Source organism: Fistularia commersonii, chromosome 3 (genome assembly GCF_037954325.1).
Source record: "Fistularia commersonii isolate RoL2024-O1a breed Wild chromosome 3, RoL_Fcom_v1.0, whole genome shotgun sequence".
NCBI classification, from domain to species: domain Eukaryota; kingdom Metazoa; phylum Chordata; class Actinopteri; order Syngnathiformes; family Fistulariidae; genus Fistularia; species Fistularia commersonii.
This window is the reverse complement of record NC_141286.1, coordinates 12,016,209-12,029,435: the sequence shown is the minus strand read 5'-3', so window position 1 is coordinate 12,029,435 and position 13,227 is coordinate 12,016,209. Positions and strand designations below refer to the sequence as shown.

General features: G+C 42.2%; 1 protein-coding gene across 6 annotated transcripts in view; it reads left to right on the top strand.

Moving 5' to 3' along the window:
• Window positions 1-3,006: 3,006 nt before the first annotated feature.
• Window positions 3,007-13,227, top strand: part of znf507 (zinc finger protein 507) — a 30,139-nt gene continuing 19,918 nt past the window's right edge. For 5 of the 6 annotated variants that reach the window (XM_086143671.1, XM_086143672.1, XM_086143674.1 and 2 more), the window contains exons 1-2: window positions 3,007-3,133; window positions 10,709-13,069. In XM_086143671.1, the coding sequence (XP_085999797.1) occupies window positions 3,092-3,133; window positions 10,709-13,069 (2,403 nt within the window). In that variant the 5' untranslated portion in view covers window positions 3,007-3,091. The remainder of the gene's footprint in view (window positions 3,134-10,708; window positions 13,070-13,227) is intronic. The other variant, XM_086143676.1, reaches the window with a different exon arrangement.

Genomic DNA, 13,227 nt, shown 5'->3' with positions numbered 1-13,227 from the left:
CAAGTCAATGCGTTTTAGTCAGAGTGGCGAGTGACTGCTGGCAGCCAGACGCAGACAACCGCTGTTTCTGCGTGAGGCTTCAGCAGTCAACGTCTTATGACTAGAGCTAACGGTAGCTTTTGCTAGCGCCAGTTAGCGATTACTGTAATAACATAAAACACACTACAAAATTGGTTCCAAAACATCTTGTATCTTGTATCTTGTATTTGCAAGTGTTATTTGCAGTCCTTATGTTCTCTACTGTAAGTCGTTTTGGATAAAAGCGTCTGCCAAATGTAATGTAATATAATGCAATATAAAAAAAACCAAAACGTCTCCTTCAACCCATAAACTCCCACACTGATGCTACATATACAACTACCTGGTCACTCAACCCACCTGGAATACACAAGTCAATATGTTTTAGTCAGAGTGGCGAGTGACTGCTGGCAGCCAGATGCCGACAACCACTGTTTCTGCGCGAGGCTTGAGCACTCAACCACCCGCTGTTGTGTCACTATCGCCACCCCCGGTCAAAGTTAGAATTACAAAGCGTCAATTCAAACATTTCCAGCATAATGTGGGCGAGTGCCACCTGAAATCAGAACAACAATATACACACAAAACAAAAATGTTGGGAGATGTCTCCACATCCTATAATACCAATCCAATCATCAAAATATTCGTGGGTGTCACATTACTTTAAAAAAAATATATATATATATCTAAATAGTGCAAACCAACATGAATCTGTTCATTCATTTCATAAATGGCAGGAAAAATACATCAGTTCTGATGGATGAAATGGAAGAATGGTTGCAGTAAGTCTCAAATTATCTTGCTGCAAGTTTAATAATCTATAGAAATTCAGTGGTAGTTAGTTTAAATGAGGAATGTACACTCCACCCTGAGCAGGGGTTTCAAACTCGCAGCCCACAGGCTGGTTGAGGGAAAATATATTCACCAAATCTCCAAAGTCACCAGTGGCTCTTTCATCCCCCTGATGCAGCTCTCTGTGACTTTGGAAATGTTAGTTTCTTATTTTTAATGTAATTCTAAAGTTTCAGGATTATGGTAGTCTTGTCACCGTAAAATGAGACATAAAACATTGCCAAAACCACACAAGCCAATCAAACCCAATAATTGCATACTGGATCGGTCAAGGCCCAGGCTAACAAAGATTGCCATTGGTACTGATGACCTACAGCAGTGGTCGGTAACCAATGGCTCGCGAACCATATATGGCTCTTCCGGTGACGGCATATGGCTCCCAGACAATATGGAGTTGAAAAAAAAAAACGTTTGGAACTGATTTTAAAATACTTGTGCTATTTTTTCACAGTGCTGTGTTATTTTAAAGTAAACAGAAATTAGATTTGAAGATAAATTTCATGGGTCACCTGTTGGTCGGGTCGGGAACCAATGGCTTCCGAGCATGTCGGGTCATTGTAAAGGTGAAGAAATCAATTTTATCAGATGGTCAACTAGTTAATCCTTGTAATGAAAAAGATGGGGAAAAGAGAAAAAGACAATGATTACCATGTGGACAAAGGAATTTGCATTTTGATCTGCAGTATGTCTAATATGCAATGATAAAATTGCATCAATGAAACGGTCAAATGTAAAGCGGCACATCGAGCAAATCCATGCAGCACCAGAAGTCGTATCAAAAGTAAGACATATTTAATTTATTATACATTAAAAATATTATATGGCTCTCAATGAAATATATTTAGAAATATTTGGTTTTTATGGCTCTTTCAGTCAAAAAGGTTCCTGACCCCTGACCTACAGGGTACCAATAAAAATTGAGCTACTGTGGATCGAAGAAGGAGAGGAGGAAGGCTTGTTCGGAAGCATGGATAGAAGAGGAAGGGAAAGAGTCTGGGACTGGGAGTAGGGACATTGGATATCGGGACTATGACATGAAAAGGTAGAGTTGGTTGACATGATGCAGAAAAGGAAGGTGGACATACTGTGTGTCCAGGAGACCTGGTGGCAGGGTAGTGAGGCTAGAACCTTAGGTGCAGGCTTTAAGTTGCACGATCATGGTTCTGACAGGAAGAGAAATGGAGTAGGAGTTTTCTTGAAGGAGGACTTTGTTGGGAATGTTCTGTAGGTGATAAGAATGCCAGATAGACTCATGAGCTCTAAAACTGGAAATTGAAGTTGTAATGATCAATGTTGATACTGGCTATGCCCCACAGGTTGGATGTAAGTTTGAGGAGAGTGAGAAGTTTTAGAATGAGTTAGATGAAGTGATGCAGAATATCCCTAGAGATGAGAGACTCGTAATTGGTGCTGACTTCAATGTGCATGTTGGTGTAGGCAAGAGAGGGTATGAAGAAGGGAGAGGGAGATTTTGTATATAGGGTAGGAACACAGAGTAGTCCTGTACTCCTACCCTTCCACTCTTTATCCTGTTCAATGCCTTCCTCACTTTTTTTTACTAATCTGTGCTACTTTGTGATCTACAATAGTCACCTCTTCTACCCTTGCGTCTCTTTCATTTTCCACATTCATCAGATGTTCAAAGCACTCTTTCCAACGTCCCGTCACTCTTCTAGTATCTGTCGATACTGTATAGACACTGTATATTGGTCCAGGCACCATTTCTGTGGACCCATCACAAACTGTTTGAAACCCCTCCCCTCCAGAAGACGCCACAGAATACAGTATGCCAAGAACACAAGCTGCAAAACATTTTCTACCCCCATGCTTTCACTCTAGAAACTGTAAATAGTCAGTGTCAGGAAAAACAAATGATTGTCTTTAATTTATAACATGTCACCCAATGTACATGCTTAACAGATTCCAAATAAATACAAAACAATCTAAAATACAATACAAATACAATACAATACAATACAATTTTGGGCCAGCACATACACGTTACCTAATATGTCACACCCTAATAGCGGAGCAGTTATTTCTAAGCGATGCTTGAAGCAGCGTTAGCGCCCCGCAGAGGACCTTTTGACACTCCACAGCCTGCGCCGATCACCTGACACAAACTATGAGTCACGTGACTGATATCCCATCCTCGCCATTTTGCAATGTGGGGAACAAGGAGGCCACTTTTTATAGTTAACGAGTAAAACGAAATTATTTTATGTGTTCAGGACAAAGCGCGGAGACCTTTTACTTAGAGTCGGTGAGTATCTTTCTTTTTAACTGGCACGTGCGCTTTTCTGTCACTCATTTACCAAACCGAGAGATAAAATGCCCTTGTACTTGCTGGTCGGTAACCGCTACACTCGCGTGTTAATCGGGAGGTCAGGCAAAAGTAATAGAATTTGCTGTTGCAACCCATTCACTCTCCCCACGACGTTATCTAGTAGCTGCAACATATCGGCTAACATTGGCTAGCACAATAAATAACTGCGAAATACCGATGTTTCAGTCCCCGAGTTGCAAAGCTTCAATGAACTTCATTCAACACTGGTAGGAGACCCGAAAAATATTTTTGGATCCTGACATAACAGGTACTCTTTCCGGACTCGTGTCAGTGAAGAGGCTGCACTGACCGCGATCAGGAACGGGCGTTCAATACTTGTGCTCTCTGGACACTAAGACCTCCCCCTATCCACCAATCCACTCATCACAGTATGCATTCTGCATATATAATATAGTGTACATATGAAAACCAGCAAAACATAACTGATATTGGAACGATATTACTATAAAAATAAACACTAAATAACTTCAGCAAACGATATGAAAAATGGCTTGCACGTTTTCCGGAAATAATCTCAAGATATAAGTCGGGGACCCTGGGGATACGCCTAAAAATGGTTTATGGAATCAATTGGGAGCTTACGTCCAGTTATCCTAACATGATATATAAGTGTCATGGGAGGAAATGTTTACTCCAGGCACAAAGTAAGAGTGGAAGGAAAAGGAACACGATTCATGGTCAGAAAATCAGGGAAGTAGATAAAGGGAAATCAACTATGGGTTTTGTTTACTTCCCTCAAAGCTAAGTGTGTAAATATTTCCACAAAGTGCTTGTGTGTGAAGGTCTTATCGTAGGAAATTCAAGGCATGCTACAAATCAAGGTGGCCATGTTGATGAAATTTCTCTTAAAAGGGTCTTATCACCCAACCCTCGTAAATAATACATTGTCTATTATCAGCAGGTAACAAGAGTGGTATAATGGTGAGAAACATAATTTTTTGTCACCTTTGGACTGCAAGGAGCTGCTGGTAACTAAACTAAAACAGAAACACTGACCCAACAAAAAAAAACCTTATAACCAAATAATAGCTCTGTCCTTTGTTCAAATTTGATCTCAGTGAGATAACAAAATAAGATTAAATAAGAACAAGAAATATTTGCAATGAAATTTGTGATTGTTAAATAATCATAAACATGATGACTCCAAGGAATATGATGTTGCTTTAAGCCTGAGATTGGCCCCAATGTAAGGCATTGTCAGTAGAATAAGTAGAATAAGCCTTGAGGCATAAGCAGGGAAGTAGATTGTATTAAAAAAAGTTGTCCAGGAGCAACATCTGTTGGACACAAAGTGATAGATACATTACATGGTAAGATACGATAAGATAAGATAAACTTCATTGATCCCCATTGGGGAAATTCTTTTGTCTTGAAAATGTCTCGAGAATTCCACCGAGCGGGCTTTCCTCGCTATCTAATGACTAAGTGTATGATAAAGGAAATAAGGGGCAGATTTGGAGCCATGTGTTCTTATTTAAAGACATAATTGACACCAAATTATCATGAATTTTGGTATACATTTACATTATGTGATCCCAGTTGAGGAAAACATCAAAAAGTTACTTAGCACTAATGAATATTGTATGACTCCTAGATCCTCAGTCTAATAAATAGGGAAAAACTGAAACAGGATACTGATGCTGTACAGTATCTAGAAATGACACAGGGGTGAATGAGTTGCTTCTTCTGTCTGATTTCTCTTCAAATTCAGGGAAGGTTTTACACAGATTCCAAGGTTTCCATAGTGAGCAGTGGGGTTAATATCTTTTCTGGGTATTTTAAGGTCTCACTTTCTATTTTTTGAAACATTGTTTCACAATTTTCTGAAAATCTGTTGAAGTGCCTATTTTGTTATCAGTTTGTAAAAACAAATGAGACCTCTTCGCATCGAAGGTGGCTTAAGAGGAATTGTAGGCAGCTGTTTGCTCAAAATCTTTAAAATACAAATGCGTGATTGAGGATCCATTTTTTTTTTTTTCTCTATTATTGCTGCAAATGCAGCGTCAGGGCAGCACGGGCCAGTGTCTTCCTAAGCCACCCTCGGGGGTCCCGAACCCAGATTAAAGAAGAGGGTTGCATGAGGAAGGCCATCCGGCATAAAAAATGTTTGCAAAAACCAAACATGCAAGTCAAAGCTAATAATCTCATACCGGATTAGCCGAGCCCCGGTTTACAATGACCGCCTTTTGTACTGATGAAACTACAGGGTGCAAGTGGAAATTGGGCTACTCTTGAGTTGAAGAAGGAGAGGAGGATGGTGTGTTCGGAAGCAGAGAGAGAAGAGGAAAGGCAAGAGTCTGGAACTGAGAGTAGGGACTTTGAATATCAGGTCTCTAACAAAAAAAGGTAGAGAGTTGGTTGACATGATGCAGAGAAGGAAGGTGGATATACTGTGTGTCCAGGAGACCAGGTGGAAAGGTAGTAAGGCTAGAAGCTGAGGGACAGGTTTTAAGTTGTACTATCATGGCACTGACAGGAAGAGAAATTTAGTTGGAGTTTCCTTGAAAGAGGAGTTTGTTAGGAATGTTCTGAAGGTGAAAATAGTGTCAGATAGACTTATGAGTCTGAAACAGGATATTGAAGTTGTGATGCATGGCAGACTACATCTTGTATAGATGAGGTAACCTGAGAGGGATCAGTGACTGCAAAGTAGTTGACTCTAGTGACAAGGAAGATCAAGAGGACAAAGGCAGCGGAGTGACAGAAGCTCAACATGGAGGGAATGGGGAGGGGTTTTGTATGGTGGAGGAGGAGTAGTAGTTCTGGAATGAGTTAGATGAAGTGATGCAGAATATCTCCAGAGATGAGAGATAAGTTGTTGGTGCATACCTCAATGGACATGTTGCTGAAGGCCATAGAGGGAATGAAGAAGTGATGGATAGGATAGGAATGCAGAGACAGATTGTGGCAATATTTGCAAAAAGGATGGAAATGGCTATAGTTAACACTTTTTTACAGAAAAAAACAGCGACACAAGGTAACTTATAAGAGCGGAAGTAGGAACGCGCAGGTAGACTACATCTTGTATAGATGAGGTAACCTGAAAGAGATCAGTGACTGCAAAGGAGTTGAGCAGGAAGAGCAAGAGGACAAAGGCAGAGCAGAGGAAAAAGTGGTGGAAGTTGAAGAGGGAGGAGTGTTGTATGGTTTCCAGGGAGGAGTTGAGAGAGGCTCTAGGTGGTCAGGGATAGCTTTCAAATGACTGGACAACTACAGCTAAGGTAAAAGGGAGACAGGTAGGAAAGTACTTGGTGTGTCATCTTGTAGGAAAGTAGATAAGGAGACTTGGTGGTGGAATGAGGAAGTGCACAAGTATATACAGAGCAAGTGGTTAGCAAAGTGGGACACTCAGGGGACTGAAGAGAACAGAAAGGAGTAAAGGGAGATACATTGTGATGTAAAGATAGAGGTAGCAAAGGCAAAACAAAGGGTGTACGATGCCTTGTATGCTCGGTTGGAGAGTAAGGAGGTAGCAAAGGCAAAACAAAGGGTGTACGATGCCTTGTATGCTCGGTTGGAGAGTAAGGAGGGAAAGATTAGTCTAAAAAGAAAAATGATACAGGTTGAGCATGAGAAGCGTGTTGCTGCTGTTTATTTATTCGTGGATGTTTTGCTATCTTATGTCTTCTGTGACTTTATTTATATTCATTTTTATTTTACTTTTTTATTTGTTGACCTATTGTTTTATATATATAATATTTATTAAATTTGGAAATAAATTCTTTAAAAATCAGACTATGTGGTTTTCTGTTTTTTTTTTTTTTTCGCATTCTGTCTCTCATAGGTTGAAGAGTACCTATGGTGAAAATTACAGGCCTCTATCATCTTTTTAAGTGGGAGAAATTGCACAATTGGTGGCTGACTAAATACTTTTTTACTCCATTGTATGTGTGTATGGAAATGTGCATCACTGTCAGAAGAACGCATCCCCACAGATTCCGACTTTCTCCATCTAACACTATTCTCTTTAACCTCTCTCACACCAACTACCTTCATATCTTCTCTCACTACGTCCATAAATCTTCTCCTTGGTCTTCCTCAAGACCTCCTGCCTGGCAGCTCCATTTCCAGTATCCGTCTACCAGTATATTAACTATCCCTCCTCTGTACATGACCCAACCATCTCAGTCTGGCTTCTCTGACCTTCTCTCCAAAACATCTAACATATGCTGTTCCTCTGATGGACCCATTCCTGATCCTATCCATCCTGGTCACTCCCAAAGAGAACCTCAACATCTTCATCTCTGCGACCTCCAGCTCGCCTCCTGTCTTTTGGTGATTGTAACTGTTTTTTAGTCCATGCAGCATCAGTGGTCTCGCCACTGTCTTGTACACCTTTCCTTTACTTCTGGCCGATAGTCTTCTATCACATAGTAGCCATGACACCTTTCTCCACCCATTCCAACCTCTTCTCCTCTTTTCCACATTCTCCGTTGCTCTGGACTGTTGACCCCAAGTACCTGAAATTGTCCAGCTCCTTGATCTCAACTCCCTGTAGGCTCACCACTCCACCCTAGTTCCTCTCATTCATACACATATATTCTGCCTTGCTGTGACTAACTTTCATTCCTCTCCTTTCAAGAGCATACCTCCACCTCTCTAGATTTTCCTCTACCTGTTTTCTGCTATTACTACAGATCACAACATCATCTGCAAACATCATGGTCCATGGAGATTCCTGTCTAACCTCATCTTTCAGCCTATCCATCACCATTGCTAACAAGAAGGGGCTCAGAGCTGATCCCTGATGGAGTCCCACCTCCACCTTGAACTTCTCTGTTACCCCTACAGCACACCATACAAGTGTCTCACAGCTAGCATACATGTCCTGCACCAGTCTAACATACTTCTCTGCCACTCCAGACTTCCTTATACAATACCAGAGCTCCTCTCTTGGCACCCTGTCATATGCTTTTTCTAGGTCTACAAAAACACAATGCAGCTCCCTCTGACCTTCTCTTTACTTCTCTATTAGCATTCTCAAAGCAAATGCTGCATCTGTTGTACTCTTTCTAGGCATGAAGCCATACTGGTGTTCACATATGCTGACAAATGCTCTTAGTCTAGTTTCCACTACTCTGTCCCATAATTTCATTGCATGGCTCATCAACTTTATCCCTCCATAGTTGCAGCAATTCTGCATATCCCCTTATTCTTAAAAATAGGCACATCACACATGTTTCCATTATTCAGCCATCTTCTAACTCTCCAAGCTCCTGTTGAATAAAAGAATAAGAAACTCTACTGCTGCCTCTCCTAGACACTTCCATACCTCCACAGGTATATCATCAGGATTAACTGCTTTTCCACTCTTCATCCTCTTCGATGCCTTCCTCACCTCACATCTACTAATCTCTGCTACATTGTGGTCTACAATAGTCACCTCTTTTACCCTTGCCTCTCTTCATTTTCCAAATTCATCAGCTCTTAAAAGTACTCTTTCCATCTTCCCCTCACTCTTTTAGCATCTGCCAACACATTTCCATATCTACCCTTATCACCTGGACCTGTTGTACATCCTTTCCATCTTTATGTCTCTGTTTCGCCAACCTGTATTGATCCTTCTCTCCCTCCTTACTGTCCAACCAAGCATACAGGTCATGATACGCCCTTTGTTTTTGCCTTTGTTACCTCTATCTTTACCTTACGTTGTATATCCTTGTACTCCTGTCTGTTCTTTTCAGTCCTCTCAGTGTCCCACTTCTTCTTTCCTAACCGCTTTCTCTGTATATACTCATGCACTTCCTCATTCCCCCACCAAGTCTCCTTATCTATTTTCCTTTAAAATGACACACCAAGTACTGTCCTACCTTTCTCCCTGATAACACTTGCTGTAGTTGTCCAATCATCTGGAAGCTCACCCTGACCACCCAGACCCTTTCTTAACTCCTCCCTGAAAACCATGCAACACTCCTCCCTTTTCAGCTTCCACCACTTCCACCTCTGCTCTGCCTTTGTCCTCTCGATCCTCCTTGTCACCAGAGCCATCCTACAAACCACCATCCTATGCTGTCTGGCTACACTCTCACCTACAACTGCTTTGCGGTCACTGATCTCTTTCAGGTTACCTCATCTATACAAGATGTAGTCTACCTGCGTGCTCCTACCTCCGCTCTCATAAGTTACCCTATGTTGCTGTTTTTTTCTGTAAAAAAGTGTTAACTATAGCCATTTCCATCCTTTTTGCCACAATCTGTCTCTGCATTCCTATCCTGTATACCAAATCTGCCCATCACTTCTTCATCCCCTCTATTGCCTTCACCAACATGTCCATTGAAGGCTGCACCAACAACTATCTCTCATCTCTGGAGATATTCTGCATCACGTCATCTAACTCATTCCAGAACTACTTCTCCTCCTCAAATTCACATCCCACCTGCAGAGCATAGCCACTAACAACATTGAGCACATCTTCAATTTCTATCTGACATTCTTTTCACCTCCAGAATGTTTCGAACAAACTTGTCCTTCAAGATAACTCCTACTCCATTTCTCTTCTTTTCAGTACCATGGTAGTACAACTAAAAGCCTGCTCCTAAGCTTCTAGCCCTACTACCTTTCCACCTGGTCTCCTGGACACACAGTGTATCCACTTTCTTTCTCTGCATTATTTCGAACAACTCTTAAGTTTTCCTGTCAAGTCCCAATATTCAAAGTCCCTCCGCTCAGTCCCAGACTCTTGCCTTTCCGCTTCTTGTTCAGATATTTTTTAGTATTGTATTCAGTTTTTGGAACAATTATTACTGTTTATTATACGGTATAGACATTATCTTGGGAAGTTTCAATTATCTGTTCTGTCTGAAGTTAATATTAGAATATTTTACAGCAATAATGATTTGTGAGGTCATTCCTTACAAATTCGCTAAGTTACAAGTCCATTATGTATCCGTAATTAAACAGCCCAGTCATATCAAAGCTAGCAGCTCTGAATGCCAATGTCTACCACCCAATGCTGAAGATCATTGCAGCATTGAACAGCTCTTTCAGGGACAGACTCCATCACCTTAAGTGTGTGAGATTTCACAGGTCCATTTCCAGCTGCTATTTGACTGTCTTACACCCTGCTCTGCTCCGAGTAGACTTAATTTCAGTCATTCATTCACTTACTCACTCACTCACTCATTCATATATCTTCTCATCCATCCACCCAACTATGTTGCTGTTGTAAGTAGGTGTTGCCTGTGGCTAGTTTCCATTTTTTTTTAAGTGTTAATGTTTTTTATTTTTAATACTCTATGATATTTTTGTATGCTACTGATCTACCTTATAAAATTATACTTTTACTACTTTAACTGCATTGTCAACTTTCCGCTATGTCATTTGAAATTTGATCAAAGACAAATTCTGTTGTATTCTATTATGGTATTACATTTCTGTTTCAAAAGCTGGATGATAAAATGACAAAATTAGACTCATAGGATTTGTTAATGTTGCCAATTCGTTGTCTCACATGGAAATGATCAAATTTCATTGTTTTCTGTTGTCTATTAGGTCATGGAGGAGATAAGCAATATAGCTGTACTCTTACCGCAGTCCTCCACTTCATCCTCAACCACTTCTGCTCAACCAGTTCTGGGATCCCAAGTTCAGCAGCTCACTGTCAAGGAAGACCCCAGCCAGAATTTTCATCAGAAACAGGCAGCCGACTCCTTAATCAAAGTCATTGAGAAACTCAGTAGAATTGTGGAGAAGAGGCCCCAGCACCGGTACAATCTGATTGGACAGAAGAGAGTTCACCAGTGTGGCTCAGTTAGACTGTGTGAGGATGAGGTAAAGAGCAGGACAGGTGGCTCCCCTCAGAAAAAACTCATGCGGGACTGCAAACTCAAGGAAAGCGCAGAGGGAATGAGACTGGACCGAGGTGGCACAGGTGAGCGTGCTCTTTCTCCTGCATTCGAGGATAGTAACATCAACCCCACAGAAGTAACTGGCACTGACAGAAGCAGCAAGCACAAGGGGACTGTGACATGCTACCAATGTAGCCTATGCCCATATCTCTCCCCAACACTGCCTCAGCTGAAAGATCACCTTAAGCAGCACAATGAGCAGCCCAGTGACCTCATCCTTATGTGCTCAGAGTGTCGCTTTAGCTCTAGAGACCAGGGCCAGCTAGAGGATCATGTTAGACTGCACATTGACAATGGGGCCAACCTGAGTAAGGAATCGCCGCAATGGGATCCTTTCGGGACTGTCAAAGAAGAAGTCCTCAGGCCACAGGACGGGGACTGGCCTGGAAACAGAAACGTTGAAGGACACAACATTCAAAGCTTGGAGGACAGCTCTAAGGAGCTACAACACAGTAAAAAGTGGTACAGCTGCGAAGAATATGGATTGTACCGCTGCCTGATCTGCAGCTATGTGTGTAGCCAACAGCGAATGCTCAAGACTCATGCTTGGAAACACGCTGGCCTGGTTGATTGCTCCTACCCCATTTTTGAGGGCACTGATGCTGCCCCTACAAGGAGGGAGTCATTAGTTGCAAAGACAACTACAGTCAGAGAGGCGGTAGTTGTTTTCTCCCCCGTTCTCCAAGATAAACACCAGCAAAAGCTCGCACCTGGATTCAAAATCCAGCTTTGTGTGCCAGTCCCCAATATGAGCACAAATGACATTTCAAATCCAATGGGTTCTGTTAAGAGTGAAAGTCCAAAACCAGCTGAGGAAGAGGGAGAAAGCACCCCCGCCATCAAAGACCTGACATCAGAGGGGCCGCTGGTGGAAGTGCAAGTGACCACTGAGGCTGAAGTTGAGGTTGATGGTAATCATGATGGCACATCTGCCACAGACAGCTTGCTGTCATCTGCTCAAAAGATCATTAACAGTAGTCCAAACAGTGCTGGCCACATCAATGTGATTGTAGAGCGTCTGCCTTCAGCTGAAGATTCAGTCATAGCAAATAATCCACTTCTTCTCAGCCCTAATGTTGACAGAGATTCAAGCTTACTGGAGGTCAAGGAAGAAGAAGGTGAGAGGGCTGTACATGAGGAGAGGGAAGGGGTGGTAATCAGCACTCAAAGTACCTACAGTACGGATATTAAATCTGCTGTTAAAAGTAGTGACTCACCTCGGGATGAAAACATTCCACCTAGCAGTCGTAAGAGAACCCACTCTGAGTCCCTCCGCCTTCATTCATTGGCTGCTGAGGCCTTGGTAGCTATGCCAATGAGAACACCTGAACTCTCTACCTCTACTAAGGTAAGTGTGAAGACCACCCCTTGCCCAATACAGAGTCCTAATTCAGCCCAGAGATTGGTAGATGTTGCTTCAGCAGGACAGAAAGCGTCAGAGGTTGGTACAGCTGCAGCTCTGCTGGACTTGGAGCTTCATAGCAAGGACAGGGAGGCAGGCCTGGGGTCCCTGGATATGGGGGAGGGAAATGAAGACGGTCCCACCACTAAAGCAGGCATCAGTCTTTCTCTACTCACTGTCATTGAAAGGCTAAGAGAGCGCTCAGACCAGAATGCCTCAGATGATGAAATCCTCAAAGAACTTCAGGATAATGCACAATTCCAAAACGGGACCATAGCTAGTGTGGTCGCAGGAAATGGAAGCGAGACTTACATGTGTAGTGTACCAGGAATGGATGAGTTGGTTGGGTCCACAGATGGTGGTTTGGTGGACTACATACCCGGAATTGAAAGACCGTTCCGCTGCCGCCTGTGTCGCTACAGCAGTGGTAATAAAGGCTACATCAAGCAACACCTGCGGGTGCACAGACAGAGGCAGCCATATCAGTGCCCAATTTGTGAGCACATTGCTTCAGACAGCAAGGACCTGGAGAATCACATGATACACCACTGCAAGACCAGGATGTATCAATGTAAACATTGTCCGGACGCCTTCCATTACAAGGTGAGGTGACCTTGACATTGCAGAAACTACACTTTAAAGTTTTTGCAAATTACAGGCTGAATTACAGGGAAATGTATTGTGTCAGTTAACTATTATTTATTTACGTTTACAACCATCCTAAATATACCTGAACAGAAAGAAAATTGCCTCAAATTTTC